General features: G+C 36.3%; 1 protein-coding gene across 2 annotated transcripts in view; it reads right to left on the bottom strand.

Annotated features, from left to right (window-relative positions):
* TNKS (tankyrase) overlaps positions 1-22,410 on the bottom strand; it is a 215,731-nt gene that overhangs the window by 98,090 nt on the left and 95,231 nt on the right. For both annotated transcript variants that reach the window (XM_058720163.1, XM_058720162.1), the window contains exons 4-5: positions 6,701-6,737; positions 5,865-5,940 (exon numbers count right to left, since the gene is read on the bottom strand). In XM_058720163.1, coding sequence (XP_058576146.1) covers positions 5,865-5,940; positions 6,701-6,737 — 113 coding nt within the window. The remainder of the gene's footprint in view (positions 1-5,864; positions 5,941-6,700; positions 6,738-22,410) is intronic.

The following is a 22,410-nucleotide window of genomic DNA, read 5'->3' as shown; positions in this document are numbered from 1 at the left end:
TAAATAATGAGGGGCACGGTTTCACTAAGGGGTCTTCAGAGTAATAATCTACCATATAAAGGCTGTTTAAATCCTGGTCAAACCTGATATTTGGTGGAGACTTACAGTGAGGGAGGGAGCTGTTAAACAAGAATACGGAGAAATTCTATACTACAATATGACAAAGGTAAACAACCCTAAGCACTCCCATATAAATACAAAAGAAAGTTCTCTGTGCTTCACTGGATGTGCTCTATGCAATTCAAATGAATACTGTGGCATTATTTTCAGCCAGATATTAATTTTTCACAAATATAGTCTTAAAATGATTATATAGAGCTCAAAAACACATTTCTGAATTTACAAACTGTTAATATAAACAAATTTATTTATTAAGTGTGAGGTTTTCGGAGGGTGGTGAAGACGGAGCTCCTAAAGAATTAATTCAATCATATGCTTTGTAGATTACCTGGTAACGTACAATATCCAAATGATATCTGGGACTGAGCTTGGATAATAAAGACAATTTCTGTGGTGGAGTGGAGAATGTTGGGATACTCAAAACTATATATATGTCCATTCTAAATATGTCCAAAGTCTTCAAAAAATGTTTCAAAGGAGTAGGGATCTAATTTACTGACGTTCTACTAAGTTACTACGATGGCATAACTTCATCCTCTCAACTACCTTGTGGAATGAGTAGGATTATCTCCATTTACACATGAGTACATTGAAAACTACAGAGCCATAGTCACACTTAGAAAGTGCAACAGCAGAGAAGAGAACCCAATCTGTCTGACCTTACAGCCTATTTGCTCTTTTTTGAGAGAGAGAGAGAGAGAGACAGAGAGAGAGAGAGAGACAGAGACAGAGCTCGAGAGGGGAAGGGCCAGAAAGAGAGGGAGACACAGAATCTGAAGCAGGCTCCAGGCTCCGAGCTGTCAGCACAGAGCCCGACATGGGGCTCGAACTCACGGACCGCGAGATCATGACCTGAGCTAAAGTCAGACGCTTAACCGACTGAGCCACCCAGGCGCCCCCCCCCCTTTTTTTTTAATGTTTATTTATTTTTGAGAGAGAGAGAGAGAGAGACAGAGCTTGAGAGGGGAAGGGCCAGAGAGAGAGAGGGTAGTTTTGCTCTTTCAACTAAATAACTTTTTTATGGTATCTTCAAGGGATGGCATTAAGTTCTACTTTATTTCTGACTGATCACTATTAAAAAATAGTTTTTAAACACTTTACTTTTCTCTGTTTCCAGAATCTTTCTCCTTATTAACTGTTTTATGGAGGCAAACATTTACACAGTAGAAATGTGACATTTAAAGATATCCTTCAGTTAATCTTTCTGAGTTTAAATCATGCTCCTCCAACTGCCTGTTCATCTACATCTGTGGTTTCCTAGAAGAGGATCCATGTCTAAAAATCAATGCTTTAAAATAAAAGTACCCCCCCCCCAACAAAACCCACCCACCTTAAATCTACACTTTATAATTGTACCACAGCAAAGGGAATCATACATTTTTTTAAGAGGATTAACTTCAACATACTGGATAATGTCTGCTTTTTTTTTTTTAAGTTTATTTATTTTTAGAGAGAGGGAGAAAAGGCACGAGTAGGGGATGGGCAGAGAGAGAGAGGAGAGAAGGAGAATCCAAAGCAGGCTCCACACTGCCAGTGCAGAGCCCGATGTGGGGCTTGAACTCACAAACTGTGAGATCATGACCTGAGATGAATCAGATGCTTAAGAGACTGAGTCACCTCGGCGCCCCACAAAGGAGGCCACAAGGGAGCATGACCTTTTTTTTTTTTTTAATGTTTCATACTGGATGATGTCTTAATCATTCTATCAGTTGTCGAGTTCCTTGTGAACCAATACCGTTAAACACATATTTCTCTCCCATGACACTTGGCACAGTGACCTATAGGCTGTAAGTACTAAGTGCTGGCCTAATGGGTGAAAGGAGCACAAAGAAACCTGAAATACCAGAAATTATATTGAATACTTTATAAAAATAAATTACCAGTCAAATATTAGTTACTTTCATTATTTGGTGACATACAATCATAGCAGCATTAGGCACCATACATGCATACAAAGATATATATTCCTATTTAGGAATGCATACAGTAATGCTCAACTCTATTCCCTTGTTATAAGGAGGAGATGAATGTAGGACATTTATTTTGGAAGGGGATAGGCAGACAAGAAAGGGAAATGATACAAGAAGGACCAAAGAGAACTCTGAAGAGGGCTGAGTATGGGAATAATTTGAGATGTATTCAAATATTTTTTATTCATTGTCTAAAAGTATCCTTATGAGAATTAATACTGAAAAACAAGAGACCACGGCCACCTTAAAGTTACAGGTAAACAATTATTTGGCTAATTGCTAATAAAACACCTCGACAGAAAATACTGTAAAGGGAGATTAAAGAACAACAAATCTAAGCTTGAAAACATAGGAAAAAAGAATTCTAGAAAGGGAACAGTATCTAGTTGCATTTCACTGTAGTTCAAAATAAGGAACTGTAGAATGTTCTGTCTAGTCATAATGGGTAGGAGATTAAAGAATAAGTTATATCTATGCCCCTATGTTTCTAAAGTGGCCATCATTTGAGCGTGTATGTAAGTGTATAAAAGTGGCATTTTAGAACAAAAAATTACAAAAAAATTTTGTCTTTGATTTTTGGGGAAAAAAACAACTGGAAATTTCTAGAGTAGCTAAGCTCCACTTTGATTTACATGAAAAATAAAAGCATAAATAACAACATAAATTAATTAAAACCTTATTGGTACTTCACTATTTTCAGAATTCTACAGGTTAGAAAAACAAATGTCTATGGGAAATAAAAACACAAACGACTCGTATATTACCTAATTAGATAATCACCAAGTGGCAGTATAGAATTAAGAGGCTTTTGAAAAGTTACATTGTCATTGTATAACCCCATGTACTGCATTAAAGAGGAATGCTGTAGTCTAAAACCCCCGCATATATCCAAGGCAAATTCTCCACCTACCAGTTAACGTATAAGGAACATTTCTTTTCTAAAAACATTATGAAATTGACATTTCCATGGGCTTTTTAAATTTACAAACCAGGAATCATAGTAAAAACAGAGACAGGCAAGGATTCAGTTAAGCATTAATACAGTCATTTAGAAACCTGCTAAAAATAAGTTTGATTCAGTATTGTGCTCTAACATGCAAATTCAAGAAATAAAACTTTATATACCTAACTTACTATATATGTAAAGTACCTTTATCCTTTTATTGTTAATATACAATCTAATTTCCTAATTGTAGATAAACACAGGCAAATGGCCTGAAAAAATACTAAATACCTAAGACAGACTTGTAATTTCACAGCTAGATTTCCTTACACGTTTTCTTGACACCAATAACAAGAAAACAAAAGATACTGTCATAACTAAAGGACCTTATCCCAATCTCCATCAGCACCCAGAATATTTGCCACTTTGTGGCTTTACCATAGCTGGCACATTTAATAAGAACTATTCTGTGCCATAAATAAGGGTGATATGTAAATATGAATATAATTAAATTTTAATTATGAAATTTTATTTACATTTTGCATACTGATGAACAATTGTGACTGATTTTTTATGTTATATGCATAGCACGAAAACCTAATAAATGCTTACATCTAATTTTCTTTTTCTATCTAATTTGAGCAAACTAATAATCTAAAAAAATATAGGAGCCCATTTTGGAGAATTCTTACATTATTTATATGGTATGAATCCTACAGCAAAATCACAATGTATGAAACACGTTCTTAACAATGTTCTATACATTAAAATATAGCTTTCCTTCATGATATAATAAATCAAAAATAAATTAGTAAAATAATACTAGTAATAACATAATAATGGAAAATATAAAATCTTCTATTCACACACTTCTGAGTTCATTTTCTAAATGGAAAAGAGCACAGATGATTTTTCAGTCAGAGGATAAAATTATGTTTATTAGGGAGCATAGTCATATCCTAAGATTCTGGCTACCTGCAAGGTACCAGGCTTGGTCCAGGGCAAAATACAAAGAGCTAATGGATGAATACAGGAAAAAACTCTGTGGTAGATGCCATAGAATAATACAGAAAGGGAGCCCCAGGAATTTGGGTAAGGAATACATTGGTTCCAGCTAAAGGAATGAGGGAAGTGTATTCTCCTTTGGGGAGAAGGGAAAAATAAAGGAGTTTATGTAGTTAGGCAGGGAGTGAGGCAGGGAGAAGAGGTAATTTGTTAATTATCAGTGTTCGTGCTCCTTAATTATTATGACTTATTGAGCTACAAATGGGGCTGGTAAGGTATAAGGCTGACGATGGGAGAATGAGGCTGGCATAGAAATCGGCTCCTGCTAGAGCCATCTCACATAAAGTCTGTAATATTAAAACGACTATGGAAACTGAAGCAGGCTGGGCTCTAGACGAGCTCTACCTAAAGACAGAGCTACACTCACCATAGTTAAGAAGGCCCTCTTCTGCACACTGATAAAAGTCACTTTATTTACTGAGAGGATCCAAACAAAATCTGGAGCTCCAAGTAACTCAAGAATGTTAAAATCCCCAAAGCAACTTCAAAATTGAAGGGAAAAAATGAGCAGTTATCATTTAAAACCGTCTCCCAAAAGTATTACAAATACTGAGTAAATCTCTGCTAGTTTATAGCTTGATATATGTATAATAATTTAACATTCCATTAAAGTAGAAGTCTGTCCCCAGATTATCCAGAGAAACTGAATGCTCAACAGGCCACATGAAATAATATACAAACCACCTATAATAACAAATAACATATTCTGTGGAGAGGATTCGGTTCCTTGCCACTATTATATGGGTTTCATTGGAATGGAAAAATGTGTAGAGGCACTATAAAGACACTATATATATCTAAGGGGTGTACCGTCCATCCTGATATTTCCCATAGCACATTTTCACTATAAAATAATTTCAAAGAAACTAATTCTTTAAATATTAGACACAAATGATGTTCCTCAACATTCACAGTGTAACTTCAAAAATATTTTACATTTTTAAAATACAAAAGTTATCCTTAATCATTAAAATATGAGCTGTCATTTTAACCAAGGCTTTACAATACAGAGTGTTTTATTTTTCAATATCTATTAGGCAAATCCCTGCAAAACTTTGCAGTCAATTACCAAAGGCTGTGAAGGGATACATTTCGGCCCATACTTGGCAAGAATGCAGAGCATGTAACGAAGACTCAGCTGTACATTTATATATACCTTACATTTGTAGCAACTGTAAATTAATGCAGAATATTTCTCTCGTCTTTAGTCTATTTTCTTTCAACAGACCATGATAAAAAACTTAGCCAATAATAAAAAAAAAAAAAAAAACAAGCAAAAAAGCAGTGCTGTTACATATCTAAAAACTGTTAGCATTTTCTCAGCTTTAAATGGAAAAAGTGTTGGTATCTACCAAGCAAATCTTCCGCTGCCAAATAGGAGATCAAAAATGCAAATATCCAAACAAAGACAGGTAAAAATAGGACATAAACAAATATTTCCAATTTCCATGATCATACATAAAAAATAATAAATGTTGCTATAATTTTAATCACCGACAAAGCTGCAGTTCTATTTAACAAACAACTTTCAGTGTCTGACATTTAAGAGAAAAGGCTTTAAAACCCATGCTTCACCAGTTCTATGAATATGTCACAACTGCCAATAACAGATACAGCAGCATTTCATTTTATGGTGAAAAGATGCCAGTAAAAATAGTTGTATGTACATATGTACATATATGTGTGTATACACATATATGCCGACTTCAAAAATTTTCAGTATAAAGCAAGAACAAATTGTTGAAGGGGGATATTAAAGAACTTACCTTTCGCCCATCACTTGCATGGCAATTCACATTTAGAGGAGTCAGTAAAGCCATTAGTTTTTCTTCATTACCACTCCTGTAAAAAGGTAGTAAGTCAATTCCTATGATATTATAGAGCTTCTCATGAATATTTATGGATATTTTTCAGAAGAGTGGAAAATAATATAGGCTTGCTTTGATTTCCTGTATATGGTTCTCAATGACTCTCTTTTGGTAGACTGAATTAAATTAACACATTCCTAATTAATTCCTGTGAATCATCATACAGCGGTACATCTTGGATAGTACATCTTTCTACATTTTTAATGGTTTTATTTATCTGCATCAAGTCACCTTCTTAATTACAAACAAACTTTATTTTGATAAGTGCTCTAAAACACTGGGCTTAAAAATACATACAAAATGATGAATAAAGCTAACTAATTAAATTATAAATGACCAAGAACAAAAGAAAATGGATGAGAATTTTAACATTTACTTTATGCTCCCCAGGCAAGCTTTGCTAGAAAAATTTTCTGAGAAAAATGAAGAGATAGGTTTTTAAATACTCCACGAAGATCATCCGAAAAGCTGGGCAACTAAGGTCTGCAGGTACCCTGAGTAATGTTCCAAATAAAATTAACCTTGTAATCTTTGCCATGTTGCACAACTCTATCATTTAATAAACATCATGTAAAACAAAGTATATAGAGATTGAGTATAGGGTCTCAGCCGCATTATCACGTAAAATCCAAGCGAGACAATAACATGTTATAATTTTTATAGTCCTCCACCTGCCCTCCCCCTTTTCTCCCTTACATGCATTATACTCACTTAAAATGAATGGAATCACTTACCTAGCAGCTTCTAGGAGTTCGTCTTTCTTGTATTCACCTAGATGATTGCAAAATATCATGCTGTTAGCATTTGGCAGAAGACAGATTAAGAAATGCAGTAGGCAGCAAATAGAGAATTAAATAGAGAAGAACAGAAAAAGAGAGTCCACACCCCGCTGGGTGATGGAGCCGTGACGTTAGCCAGCTTGTGAAGGCAGCATCACCAGTGCCTTGGAGACGGGCAGCAAATTGACGCAGCTTCTTGTCCAATCCTCAGATGAAATAGCTTTCTTCAGACAACCAATGAATGCTAAATCTCATGTCCAGAAACACATTCCCTCTGATAACAGCATGCCAGCTGAAGACAATGTCCCCTCCCCCCTTTCCTATTCAGGCTGTCACAGTATACTTGTGAAGCATAATACATTCTGAGACAAAAGCAAAATAATGTGGCTCTTTAAAGGTACAAATTACTAGCCTTCAGAAAAAACCTCAGTTTTATTTGTAATGACATGGAAAGTTTTTTTTTTTTTTTAAATTAATTACCGTTGCTGAGCATTATAGCAGTAGAAAAAAACACATCAGCATCATGAAGCTTTTGCCTCAATAGGGTAGGTCTGTAGACTAGAAATACGTGAACTCCGTACCAAATGCTACGAACCTCTTGGAGGCAGTGCTCCAAAAACCCAAACAGTGAATACAGTCTTAGATGACAAAAATATTCTAGCATGCTGCAATCTTCAGACTTTACACAAATTCAATACCAAATTTTAGTAAACAAGAAACCCTTAAAATTATTTTTAAAAAAGGAGGCTGGGGTCTCTGAGAGTAAGCAGATAGCCAACTATTGAGACGTGGACAATTTTGCTCCCTTCTATTTTTTAAAAATATCGCAGACTGAAAAACAGGTATATAATTTCAAACCTTTGATACACATTCCTTAGAGTATGCAAGATCTAACAAACAAGCTTCTTTTGCAAACTCAGTTGAAGGACAAAGAATTTTAACAATACAGTGTTTGTTTATTCAATAAATAAAAAGAAGAGCCAGGACTATGATTCAGCTATAATGTGCTGAGTCAGTTTGCTATATCATTAGAGAAATAATTATACAAAATGTCTAAGCAAATAATTACATGAAAGCAAATATTAACCATACATTGAAGAAATAAAATTTTAGATTAAATGAAAATGTTACAATTCTATTAAGAATTAAGCTTAAATTATTTTAAACATCTTACCATTTATAAATATGGATTTCTTTGCATTTTGTTTCTGTTTTGTAACAATGCAGAATATTGACGCAAATACTCAAAAGACACCTAAGGACAACCAAGTACACGCTTAAACTCTATAGCCCATCACTGGCAAATATTCTTTTGGTTTAAACTTTGTCTTGCTTCTCATATTAAGATTACCTTAAAATCTAGAAACTGTAAACAGTTATTTTCAAATAAGGAAGAAGTCATTAAATATCTATTCCCTCCTAAGGAAATTTTATATACCACTAAAGTCACAGATTCAACAATCTACATGGATAAGCTAGAATGCATCGTTCATCATAGAGTTAGTTGGTCTTTCCAATTTCCCATATATTGTATTCCACATTCTTTGGCTAATTGACAGTGTTAAGATTTATATTACTGTATCTCCTAGCCAATAAGGTTCTTGTCTTCCCAAAGCCAAAGACCTACCTTTACTACACATTTTAGGTGGCAATATGGAAGTGAGTGAGTCAATTTAAAAAGCTCCTTGTGAGGAATATGACATAAACCATACTCTCAGATGCCTTAAGGATCAGGGGCAAAGTAAGTCAAATTATGAGATTATCTCTAGAAGTCATTCAGTCAGTCAACAAACATTTATTTGAAAATGCCAGTTTCAGACCCACAAAAGACCCCAGTATCATCTCTGAACTCAAGGAGTATTGGTCTCTTAAGTGAGCCAGACAAACATAAGGTCCCAGTAGAGTATGAAAAGAATCTTGTTAAAGTCATAAACAGCTTAAAGGCTGGTCTGACTGAGATTAGTAAGAGGCAGGGTAATTGTGGCTCAAGGAAGGTTTCCTGGAAGAAGGGAAATGTACGCAGAGTTTTGAAGGAAGAGCAAGCGATTCTCAGGTAAAATGAAAAAAGGGTGAAGGAGAAGCAGGCAACCAGTGTAAAACAGAAACAAAAACCAATAGGAAGGGAAACAGTAGCTCTGTAAGTCTGAAACCACACTCACACTGCAGGGGAATGGGTAGGGAAGGAACAGATCACGAACGGCTCTCTAAGAAGTTTGAACTTTACTTAAAAAATAATGAGGAAATATGGAAATATCTCAACAAGAGGAGTACGAAGTATATTTAAAGACCTGTAAGTTTTGTAATAATATAAAATATCTCCAGACTCTACTTCCGTGAACCGTTGTCGGGGAGAAAAGTGGCCCAAGAGGTAGGGGGTGGGGAGGGACAATGAATTCTGACATAGTTTATGTTTTGGGGCCAGTGTAAATTCCCTGATTGACGGTCACAACACATGAAAATTGGGAACTGAAGTAGCTACTATTGAAAGCTGAGTCGTAGTGAAACAAGACTCTAATAAGCTAGATAATAAGAGTGCAAAGTATTTAGGATTTTCAAAGTTCAAATTAGTCTACCCACATAAACTTCTTATCAAGTATTGCTTATGAATGTTTTCTCCAAAAGACGCATTTTTTTTTTTTTTTTTTTTTTTTACAAAAAGGTTATTCCTGCATGGATAAGATGATAATAAACCAAAGCTCTCTAAAGGAACCATGTAAGTGCACCCGACAGAGTCAGGCACAGGTATTACAAATGACTTTCTACTTTTACTTTTAGAGGCTCTAGTACTTTAATCAGCTTTTCTGCAATACATTCCAACATCCACTATCTGGTGCCCAAGGACCATAATCCATAAACAGCTGAAGCTGTTTTTCAAATGCTACATCTCAGGAACAACGAGCAGTGAATTTAGAATCCCTTGTACATTCTGACAACAAATCTGAGCTACTTACTTACCAGCCAAACCACTGGTTTGGTGTCATTTTAGCAAAGAATCTGAGAACATTCTGGCTGGGACTATATGGTGCTCTATGGAGCATTTATATTCTTTAATAACATCCAGATAAAGGCTAGCAATAGATCAGCCGGAAAGGAAACTAGGCAATTACAGTCAAGATAATAGCAGCCAGGAATGGTGAAAACAGATAGCTTAAAATATTTTTCTTTGATTAGAATAAAATAAGTGGCATTAAAAAAATAAGCAAGCCACAAAGTTTACTTTTCAAAGTCTGAACTGCTTTTTCTTTTTAGTAAACTAATGCCAGGATATATGTAAAAATACACACACACACACACACACACACAAGTATACACACACAGGAGGTGTGAGTCAATGTATTAAAAAGAAAGGTTTAAAAAAAGGTTAAAAAATAACGGTCAAAACAGGTTAAAAATGAAACTCCCCTTTTATTTCTCTGAGGTAGTTAGAAAAAAAAAACTTCTCTTTTCACTTAGTATGAAGGCAAAATTACCTTTTGAATAAAAATGAAGAAAACTTACATCAATAAATAGGAGTCATAATTATTGACTTATCTCAATTTCAACATTTAAAAGTGCTTTTGCCTCTTTCTTTAGCAAGTGAAAGAATCAAAGGAGACTTAGTTTTGTAAAAATGAGTCATTTGGCTTTGTTGAGGGGAAATAGCATGGAAAGATTATGAACACAGAATCACAAATTCTTAGAGCAATGAGGGACCAAAAAAGAATTACGACTTTTGTCTACTTTGAAGCCATTCACAATATATGCCTATAGTAACATCTTCTTAGATGCAATGAGGGAAATGGAGTTTGAAAGTCACCTTTCTTCTGTCACCTCACCTCCAATTTCAGAATTGTTCTCCTAAGGGATCATCTGCAACATATTCATTTACAGTTAATAAAATTGACACCGAGGCAGTTAAATGAATTGTCTAAGGTTTTACTGAACATTATTCATGATCAGCCAGGCCCTGAAAAAAGCTAATATGTAAGCACAAACTAACCAAACCTGAGCTCTACAAGATGATGTAAACCAAAGAGTAACAAAACAGTAACAGCAATAAAACAATTTTAAAAATAGTTAACAATAACTAGCTTTAAATAGGTTAAACCTATTTATATTATTTAAGCTAAATATTTCCATCAAAACCATTTTAAAGCATTAGAACTCTCATATGAACTTGTAAACATGGGCAAAAAAAAAAAAAAAAGTATACAGGGCTTAACCTTTTTAGTTTGTTTTAACATTTTGGACCAAGGGAGTAGGAATGAGAAAAATTCATTCCAGGTCTATTCAAATGATCAATGCTTTCTGCATTTCCATTAACATGCTTAATTCCTCCTGCTTTTAGATACCTCAAGGGAAGGGCTATGTAAAGACTTTAATCAATCATCTCAGTTATCAGGTGTAGGGACCCTTGCGCTGCTGAGTGCTAAATAGTACCATGAATTGATAATTCTTATAGAGATACTTTCTCATCAAGGTACCAGCAAATATAAGAGATTAACTGATTCTTGTAGCTAAAATGACAGCTTACATGGGGAATAAAATATTAATTTAGGTGACAAACTCCATTGTATTTTCACTAATAGCTTTGAAAATTCAGAACTAACTATGTAGCTGTGGAAGGAATTTCATTAAAGCACTGGGAAATAATCTCATCTCAAGAAGCTTAAAGCTACAGGTCTTCCACCAAAAGCAATTTGCAGATAGACTGGTATTCTACTTTAATAAACAATGGCTCCAGGAGTTCTTGAATTCTTTTTTCTCTCTGAAATCTTTCCTAAATATTTTCAGGACAACTGGAGAAAAACTACAACGTTGTAAGAGTTCTCCACGCCTTCCTCCTACTTCTGAATCTTATCAGTCTTCCCACTCATTCTGATACTGGAGTCAAAGTCCATACCATTAATTAAGTCTAGAATCATGGTGAAACTACACACTCCACCTCCATTCTAAACACAGAATAATGTGGGGCTTTCAAATTCTAGGCTTGAACAGAGAATTGTTCTAGTGGAGATCCTTTTATTTTCCTTTGCTTCCTACAACTCGGACCTTTTAATTAGTCAACATTGGCTAACATTAAACATCGCCTGCACTACCATACCAAAGTCCATACCAAAGGTCCATACCAGAGGACCTCAAAGCCGTGCTGTCCTATACAGTACACGGCACTCTCTCATAGCTATTTACTTTCACGGACATTCACATTATACAAAAACAAAAACTGTTCATCAGTTGCACTAGCCTTATTTCAAGTTTTTCAATAGGCACATGTGGCTATTGTCTCCTCCAGCAGACAGTGCAGAAAGAACATTAGAACAGTTAAACATTTTTTGGACCATGCTACTCTAGGGTTTTTGTTGACTATTTAAGACGTCATCTTAAAAAAACAAAAAAGAAGTCATCTTTTACTTTAATAAGGTACTTTCCATATTATTCTTACTATTAATTTGTCAATGCCAAAACTCTGTAGACTTTTTTCCCCCTATTAAATATTAAACAACTTCTTCATCAGTATGAAATATAGGGGAAGACACTGAACTGTATGCTAAAAGATCTGGAGTGGATTCTACCTCTGCCATCAATTTACTTGTGTGACCTCGGGAAAGTCACTCTATATTCTAGGGACCTTCTTCTATTTTATTGCCATCTGGAAAGGGAAGGTGAAGGGTTCAATGATTTCGGGTTTCAGCTGTAAAATTCTCATCCTGTATTTGATCCTCAATATTGCTCAGCTCTTTTTCTAATACAATTTTAATGTTGCTCCAAACAAACTTTAAGGAAAAACATAAATTTTTAAAAAATGTTTATTTATTTATTTTGAGAGACAGAGAGTGTGTGTGTGAATGGGGGAAGGGCAGGGGGAGAGAGGGAGAGACAGAATCCCAAGCAGGCTTCACGCTCAGCGTAAGAGTGCCTTGCACGGGGCTTGATCTCAAGACCATGAGATCATGACCTGGGCCGATTTATTAAGAGTCGGACACTAAACCAACTGAGCCACCCAGGTGCCCTGGTGTTTTTTTTAAACAGGGAGAATATACAAATTTGATCTCTTCGTGCAAGAAACTGGTACATGCTACCTGCAATCCCAGAGCTATGAGAATATATACACAAAGCATATTTTGATGTGTAGGAACCATGCTGTTATCTGTGAAAGGAAAATTACTTTCCTGCAGTCTTACACTTATCAGGATGCTTGGCCCCTCAATGCATCGGGCTACTGAGGGCCTGGAGTTTTGTGAGACACCTACCTGGGAACTGTCCAACCTCTGCTTCTTGTAACAAGGAACTAAAAAACAAAGGCTAATGTAGAAGGGCAGGTGACTACCTTTTTTTTTTTTTTTTTAGTTTTTTTTTCAACTTTTATTTATTTTTGGGACAGAGAGAGACAGAGCATGAACGGGGGAGGGACAGAGAGAGAGGGAGACACAGAACGGAAACAGGCTCCAGGCTCTGAGCCATCAGCCCAGAGCCTGACGCGGGGCTCGAACTCACGGACCGTGAGATCGTGACCTGGCTGAAGTCGGACGCTTAACCGACTGCGCCACCCAGGCGCCCCGTGACTACCTTTTGAATAATATAAGAACTGGGCTTGTCTTCATTGTAATTATTGTGCATGATTGCATTTATATTCTTTGTATAATATATTTTGTCCTTCGTTTACAAAAATCTCTAAAAGAGATAGTAACCTTGTTTGCCATTCTGGCCTTCTCAAAAGCACCAATTGTGGTTTATTTCAACTGCAAATGCTTAATGTATTTTTTTCTTATATTGTCCCCAAAGTATCACTCAATCTCTTATTCAAGTTTAGAGGTTCATTAACTTTAGTGAAGTTTCATGGTATTGTACTAGGCACAGTCTTTCTCATTCAAACTCTTGTTCTTTTTTTTTTTTAACTGCGATTCATTTATTAGTTCTCCTTTGAATAACATCCTTTCTTTATTCATTTAAAAAACATGCATTCAATAGCTACAATATGGCAATAATACAGCTACCACTACTGTGTTGTGTACTTAATCTGGAATCAGCAGGAGAAAAAGCGATAGAATTAGAGCAGAACGCCAGGCATGGCACCAAACCTACACAGCATCTCCTGCATTCAGCAGGCTGCAGTGCAGAACTGTTGTTGATGGCAGTATCTCACCCATGTGAACGTTATCTGTCACGTGTGGTGAGGAAAAGTGGTGGAGGACCACCCTAAGGAGATAACAGAACTAAGCACTACGTTTTTAAAGCTTTCAGATATTTACCAATGGGACCGAGAGAGATACTGTGTGTGTCTGGGTATGCCTGGGTAAATAGAAGATTCAGATCAGGGAAATGGATGGTTCCTAACCTTTTTTGGATCCTGGACCATCCTAAGGAGTTAAAGAAAGAATAGCTTTAGACCCCCTCCCTAGGGAGAAAACACCTTGCACACTTGACCCTAAACTCAAAATCTTTTAGAGTTTTTGCAGGCTTTTTGGATTCATCAAGTCACCACAGGTTAAGAACCTCTGGTTTGTGCTCGTCGCTTCTCAATATAATTTTAAAACAGGCTTGGCAGTATAAACAGTTTGATGTCCTTATTTTATACGTGATTCATCTAAGACCCCAAATTTGAAAACTATGTAGTGACAAAACTAGGACTGTAATCTCTGCCTTGTGACAGTAGGGAGGGGCCAAGTTGGTGGAGCAGCACGGAAGTTTACTACTTCTGATGGCATTTTTTATATGAATGGTATGGAGTGATTTCATGAAGTCAAGTCATATACAAGCTTGGCCACATATTTTTGGGCAGGATTTTAAACATGTGGAAATGGACTAGAGGTTGGATAAGTATCTACCTTAACAAAGAAGTTTGAAAATTCAAGGTGTATTTGGGGAAAAGTGACTGATGTCAAATATGCTGAAAAGGCATAAAGAATACTGAATAATACTTCAAATAAAAATCTGGTCCATATTTTAAAGGATCTTGAGTGAAAACATAGTATCTGTCTTTCTCTGCCTGACTTATTTCACTTAGCATAACACTCTCCAGTTCCATCCATGAGGCTACAAATGGCCAGATTTCATTCTTTCTCATTGCCACGTAGTATTCCACTGTATATATAAACCACATCTTTTTTATCCATTCATCAATTGATGGGCATTTAGGCTCTTTCCATAATTTGGCTATTGTTGAAAGTGCTGCTATAAACATTGGGGTACAAGTGCCCCTATGCATCAGTACTCCTGTATCCCTTGGGTAAATTCCTAGCAGTGCTATTGCTGGGTCATAGGGTAGATCTATTTGTAATTTTTTGAGGCACCTCCACACTGTTTTCCAGAGTGGCTGCACCAGTTTGCATTCCCACCAACAGTGCAAGAGGGTTCCCATTTCTCCACATTCTCACCAGCATCTATAGTCTCCTGATTTGTTCATTTTAGCCACTCTGACCGGTGTGAGGTGGTATCTGAGTGTGGTTTTGGTTTGTATTTCCCTGATGAGGAGCGACGCTGAGCATCTTTTCATGTGCCTGTTGGCCATCTGGATATGTGGATCCTGAGAAACTCAACAGAAGACCAGGGGGGAGGGGAAGGGGGAAAAAAAAAGTTACAGAGAGGGAAGGAGGCAAATGACAAGAGACTCTTAAATACTGAGAACAAACTGAGGGTTGATGTGGGGGGGAGGGGAAAGTGGGTGATGGGCAGTGAGGAGGGCACATGTTGGGATGAGCATTCGGTGTTGTATGGAAACCAATCTGACAATAAATTTCATATAAAAAAATAAACGATCTTGAATGTTAGGGTGCAAGATTGAACATTATTTTGTAAGGCATAGGAAGAGGGAGTTATTCTTTGCTTTTTTTGAGTACAAGAGTAAGCTAATTAAAGCTGAACTTAACCTGGTAACTCAATGAGTTAAGACCTGGAGACACTGGGGATTAGTTCCAGGGTCACTGGCAAGAGGATGGTGGGAGGAAAAAGAACATAGATGGTAGCAATAAGAATGGAAAGAATGTCAAGGAGAGAGAAGGCACCGAGCAGATCACGATGCAGCAGAGTTTGTAAACTGATGTGTTAGCTTTATGGTGTGATTAGGAATATCATGTTGCAAAACTATACACTGTAAAATTTAAAATTTAAAATATTTGTATATTGATCTTAGATTAATACTTTGTCCAATAATCTTTCTGAACATAATCATAGAAGTACTTTGATGTTTCAGTTTATATTTAATGAATATATTACTATAGATTCAGACTTCATATACTGAGAAATGTCTATTAAGTTAGAATAACCTATTTAAATAATATAGTTTAATTAATTAATTAATTAATTAATTTTTAATATATGAAATTTATTGTCAAATTGGTTTCCATACAATACGAAGTGCTCATCCCAAAAGGTGCCTTCCTCAATACCCATCACCCACCCTCCCCTCCCTCCCACCCCCCATCAACTCTCAGTTTGTTCTCAGTTTTTAAGAGTCTCTTATGCTTTGGCTCTCTCCCACTCTAACTTTTTTTTTTTTTCCCTTCAAATATAGTTTATTTAATTATTTAGTTGTTAAAATTGAGCAGCTTTTCATTCTTGTACAGCCCACTTAAAGACACATATCGAGGGTTTACAGTCCAGCTAGGAGGCATTTCAGACATATTAAAGATAATGTTCTCCAGGAGAAGTAGTTTTCAAAAATATTGTATCTAAAAGACTATAAAGAGAGCTACTGAGCTATAATGCCTGGAAAGTCAATTTGGCCTTTTCCTGAGCATAACATTAACTTCAAAAAAATTTTTTTAATGTTTCTACTTATTTATTTTTGAGAGAAAGAGCACAAGCAAGGGAGGGGCAGAGAGAGGGAGACACAGAATCCGAGGCAGGTTCCAGGCTCTGAGCTGTCAGCACAGAGCCCGACGTGTGGCTCGAACTCACAAACTTCGAGATCATGACTTGAGCTGAAGTTGGATGCTTAACCGACTGAGACATCCAGGCACCCCAGCTTCAAAAATTTCTAATCAGGCTGAACATTCACTTGATTAATTTACCTAACCATTCATTTTATTATAAAGTGAATGCACTGGGCTATTGTACTACTACGATTACTTTTGGCTTCAACTATCCTCTCGTATTTTTATCTACTTTCCTCATTTTGTTCAGTGAGGAGACATAGGAGGATGTTTACTATTTCAGAAAAATATGGAAAAAAAGACTTTAAAGTTGAGGAAATAAAGAGGACATATTTGCATTTGGGGGAAAAATTATTTTGTAGTATTTTGCTTTGGGAAAGTGTTTCATGTCCGACTAAATAAAAGTCAGAAAAAATGTTTTTATTTGAATTAGCAAACAGGAGAAAAAAGAGATATTCAATTTCAGATAATCTTAAAATTATCTTACTGGGATACATTCTCCAATGCAGATTTGGCATACAGCCACATGTCAACTGTACATTTTCATTTTCTTATCTGAAATATATTAAACCCCATCCCTTAGTATCAGTTTTATCTAGTTCCTTCTTATTTTAAATACCTAGCAATACAGGGAAGCAACATTTCTATCAGAAATACGTCAAAGACAATCTGATATTAATAACAATGAAATGTGAGTCAAATTTCCTTGTCTTTTTGTCTTTTCCTTGCTGATAAAAATTTGTCTCTTAGTTATTATTTCTTAGAGGGCAGAATTTAGATTTATGTAACTTTCAGCACTTGATATCGTTTCAGAACATAATTATTCAGAAATTCCTTGTTCCTCCTTTTTTTTTTGGAAGGCTGAGGTTAACCTGTGATACGCATCACTTCATGCACACAATGTTGCCATGAGGTTCAGACATGGATGGTAACATTAGTTTGCTTTTTCAGGGTTAAGTTTTGGTTTTGCATTATCCATAACTTAATTGGAGAATGTGCCAGTAAGAAATGTTTATCACCATTTCTAGACACAGATAACCAAAGATAAAGACTGCAGGTACTACATCCGAAAGTTTCTTGAATGAGGAGATCAAATTTATATACAGGTTCAAAAAAATTATTTTTGAAATAATGATTTTAATATAAACACAATAGTTGACATCAAATTTTAAACATTTCTGAAGAAACAAACTGTTTTGGGGCATTTTGGGATTTCTACTCTTGCATGGACTTATTTGCCTTGCATGAATTTTGTCAACTACTCTCATGTAAAAATTGTCACTTTGCCTTATTAGACAGCTGCTGCCATAAAAATTGACTCTCTCGGAACACTCAAAGACCACATCACTCCGGACAGCCAAGTTTTCAACATCACTCTGCTAATTTAGCAGTTTAATTCCTCTGCTCTTGATGGAATTTCTTTGTGAAATATATTACACAAGCGTATGCATTCAAAAAATGGGTTATTCCAAACATAATTTAACCTTTCGTGACAAATCAGGGCCAATTATTATGAACCTCAGCCAGACTGTGCAATGATGCAACAATGTTCTTTGGGCCTAATGACAGGTACAGGCATGGCTGTACCTGTCCAATAAGATTGCTATGCATTTTATTATTTTTAAAGTATAATTTATTTTTTTTTTCTTTGTGTTAATGATTCTCCTTAATTTAGAGTGTCTAAAAATGCTGTCTAGGGCAAACATAATTCAAGGCACATGTGTAACTTAAAATTTTCTAGTAACCATGTTTAAAAAAAAGTGAACAGAAGACACTAATTTTAATAATACATTTTATGTCACCCAATATATCTAAAATATTACCATTTCCCCATGTGGCACTAGGCCCGTTGCTGTGTTCAACAGCTCTACCTGTGGCCAGTAGCTACTGTTTTGGACAGTTAACATCTGAGACCATCATGAGCTGGAGGACTACAAAACTCAGTAAATGCGGTCACTAAGGTAGGAGCAAATTCTAAGTTAAGAATGGCTCTCCTAGGTGTAAGGAACTTCTGATTCCGAGCATGACTTCTGGACATTTATTTGGCAGGGGTGGAGTGATGGGTGGGAGAAGAAGAAAGGGAAGGGGAGGTGGAAGAAGGAAGAAGTAGGGGAGAAGAAAGGTCAACAGTAGAAGCAGAGGAAGGGATGAAGTCAGGGAGGACAAAGAATCCAAGAATAAAGTTTCTGAGGTAGACTCTGAGAAGACTGCAAACTCAGAGGTGAGTAAAACATACAAAGTACTGAACACTATTGACCAGATAATGCAGAAATGAGGCTTTTCTTAGTTGGTAAATAGGGCTTTTAAAGATGTATGCAACAGTGAAGAGAATTCACAGGTATTAAGGACTGGAGAATCCTTGCCACCTGCTAGAGGATCCAGAGAGGGAGACCAGCCATGGTTAATGGTGACTCACAGAGGCAGCACAAGCTTTTTACAAATCTACCTCGTTCAAATGCATATGCCAAAAAGTGTCTGACAGTACGCTCAGAGAATGTGTCAAACACACCATTAACCACTTTTAATGAATCTTGTAGAGATGAACAACCTTACCAAAAGAAATATAGACCATTTCTAGTGATAATGACACTCAATCCTGGGCAAGAGACCAAAGGATTTGGTAAATTCATTATTTCTTCTTGAAACTTAAAAACAACAACAACAAAAAACTTTGTAAAAAAGGAACAGCTGGCTATCCAGATAACATGAAAGAATAAAATCTGGTCTTGAGGAACCTGAGCTTTAGGACACAAAATGATGACAACTGGTGGCTAACACTACAAGAATAACAAGAATAATGAGGATAAATGTGATACCCTATTAGAACAAATAAAGAAAAAGTCAACTGCTCAAATATATAAGAAATACTTAAAACTGACTTAAGACTCGCCCAGATTAAACTACTCTGAAGCTAGTTTGACAGGAAGCTCAATGAATTAATGTGACAAATTTACAAAAAAGCAAACAGAAACTTCCACTGTGTCAGCAGAATAAACAAGGTAGGAGTGGGTGCCATTCAGCTTACAATATAAAAACTAAGATGGAAGAGGTGGTGATTATAGTGACAGTAAGTGTCCTCTATTACTGCCAGTATTTCAGAGGAGGGTCTTAAAAAAAATGCATAGCCATACACAGTGTACTTCCAAAGAGAAGTTACTGCATTTGGCTTAATAAATGGGTGAAATATTACCAACCATTTAAGCTATTCAACAATGGACTAACTATGTCAGAGAGCTCATAGGGAGGGATATGGTATAGAAATGTCATATAGGAATATAGTAGATAATCCTGAAGGAGTAATGGAATAGATTAGCTGAGCTCTAAATCTAAGCTCCTTCCAGATCCATGATTGTATGTGTAACGTTTATGTTACAGTTGTCTGTAAATTATAATACATCTAGACTTAATTATACATGCATGTATTCAGTACTGTCTGTTCTTCATTAGTCTCTAAGTTCAGTTCATATATCAAATTATAGATCTCATTATTTGACGGGTACTATCCTTGAATGAACTCATTTAATCCTCAAATAATGTTTGATTCTGTTATTTCCACCTTTACAGATGAGGAAACTGAAAAATGGAAGGTCACAGAGCTAACTGTATTAGTTTCTTGTTACTGTAATAAATTACTAGAAACTTAATAGTTTAAAACACAAATCTATTCTCTTAGGATTCTGGAGACCAGAAGTTTGAAATGGGTGAGCAGGGCCGCATTCCTTCTGGAGGCTCTAAAGGAGAATCCACTTCCTTACCTTTTCTAGCTTCTAAGGCATGCCCACATTCCTCGGCTTGTGGCCCTGCACCACGACAACCGACAACCTCCGTTTACATGCTGCATCTCTTTTCTCTGACTGGACTTCTTTCCTTTCTATAAAGACCCATGTGATTGTTGGACCTACCTATGCAGAGAATTTAAATTGATCTCCCCATCTGAAGATCCTTAACTTAATGACGTCTGCGAAGTCCTTTTTACCTCATAAGGTAACATTTGCAGTTTCTGGGTATTAGTGTGTGGACGCCTCTGGGAGGCCACTGCTGTGCCTACCACAGCTAGTAGAGAGCAGACAGAGGGTGTTTAACCACGATGATCACTGCTTCTCAAACACTGCTCCTGACAAATGGAAAGTACATTATACTTTCCAAGGTGTTCCCTACCAGCTGTCAGGAATAAAACATTCTCTTCAACAAGACTTCAATTTAACACCTAGAGTTACAGACCAGAAAGCAAGAAATAAAATTCCACCCGGCATGACCTTCTTTGGAGCATAATAAATATGTATTTTTTTTGTTTATAAATATAACAGATTTTTCTTTAAAAACATAACATATTTTTATGAATCTAAAGAAAATAGCTACTCTGCTTTTTGGTTAAGTTTGCAATGACATAAAAAACAATATCAATAAAAACATGTTTATACATTCTGAAAGGGAGATTCTGGTGAAATTCTAAGGAACTTCATTCATATCTCCTTTCAACTGCAAGGGAATTAACATTTCATTTTTCTTGTAAATGCAGGTATATTATTTAATGAATATTCCATCTTTAGTTATTAGGACTAGGTTAGGAATAAACTAGGGAAAAACATAAATCCAAACAGAAAAGCACAACAGACCTGATATTTTTGTCTGCCCAAGTGCCTGCTACCTCTTTCTTCTGATATGTGCTCTCTCCCTAGTGGTGGGCCATCTCCCTCCTTTATTGTGTGTGGTTGTAACGGGGTTGCCAATCAGAGCCCCGCTCCACCCCTGGCCAATCATCAGACTCCAGCCACAGACTGGTGCCTGATGCAGGTACAGATATTTGACTGAAGCAGCTCAGAGTTCTTCCTTGAGACAGTTCACTATGCAACTGGGAAAGAGCCCTCTTTTTACATTAGAAAAATAAGAAAAGCTATACAGCTGTGGCCCCAGAGCTGCCAATGGCCATGTTCTTTGACGCATGAAGACTAAGAAAACAACAACAGAAAAATGAAACAGAGAGGCAGGGAACAAAACAACAGAGAAGGGAAGGAGAAAGAACAAGAATGAAAGGAAGGAAGCAGAGAAGGAGGCAGAAGAGTGCTCAGAGAGTGGGGCAGGAGGAGGTGGGTGGGTTAGAGAAACAGTGACAGTCAGATACAGGATGCAGTTTGAGTCTCTGGATCCAGCAGACCTCAATGTCCAATGTATCTTTGCCTTTATGTAGTTAATACCCTTAAGCAACAAACGTTATCACTTAAATAATAGTAATTTGATTCATGAGTGTTTACAATGTGCTTTGTTCTCTTCCCTTTAACTTCCTCCCACTTCACCTTTAAAAAACAACAGGCAAATTCAAACCAATCTTCAGCAGCTGAAGCCTCCAACCTAGTTTTTAAAAATATGGCTTTAGATTCCAAATAATTTAACATTGCTATGATTTAATTCATTTACTTGCTCAACATTGTTTTTAAAATGTTTACATTTATTTTTATGTAATCCACAAGGCCCTTTAAATGTACATTATATAAGTACCTCACTCAGAAATAATCTTGTAGAAAAGGATAGATAGATTGGGGCGCCTGGATGGCGCAGTCGGTTAAGCGTCCGACTTCAGCCACGTCACGATCTCGCGGTCCGTGAGTTCGAGCCCCGCGTCAGGCTCTGGGCTGATGGCTCGGAGCCTGGAGCCTGTTTCCGATTCTGTGTCTCCCTCTCTCTCTGCCTCTCCCCCGTTCATGCTCTGTCTCTCTCTGTCCCAAAAAAAAAAAAAAGTTGAAAAAAAAAAGAAAAGGATAGATAGATAGATAGATAAACATACATATATATCCTTATAAGATATAAAAGGATACA

This window comes from Neofelis nebulosa, chromosome 3 (genome assembly GCF_028018385.1).
Source record: "Neofelis nebulosa isolate mNeoNeb1 chromosome 3, mNeoNeb1.pri, whole genome shotgun sequence".
Taxonomy (NCBI): Eukaryota; Metazoa; Chordata; class Mammalia; order Carnivora; family Felidae; genus Neofelis; species Neofelis nebulosa.
The sequence above is the reverse complement of the archived record's forward strand: the minus strand, read 5'-3'. Positions and strand labels throughout refer to the sequence as shown.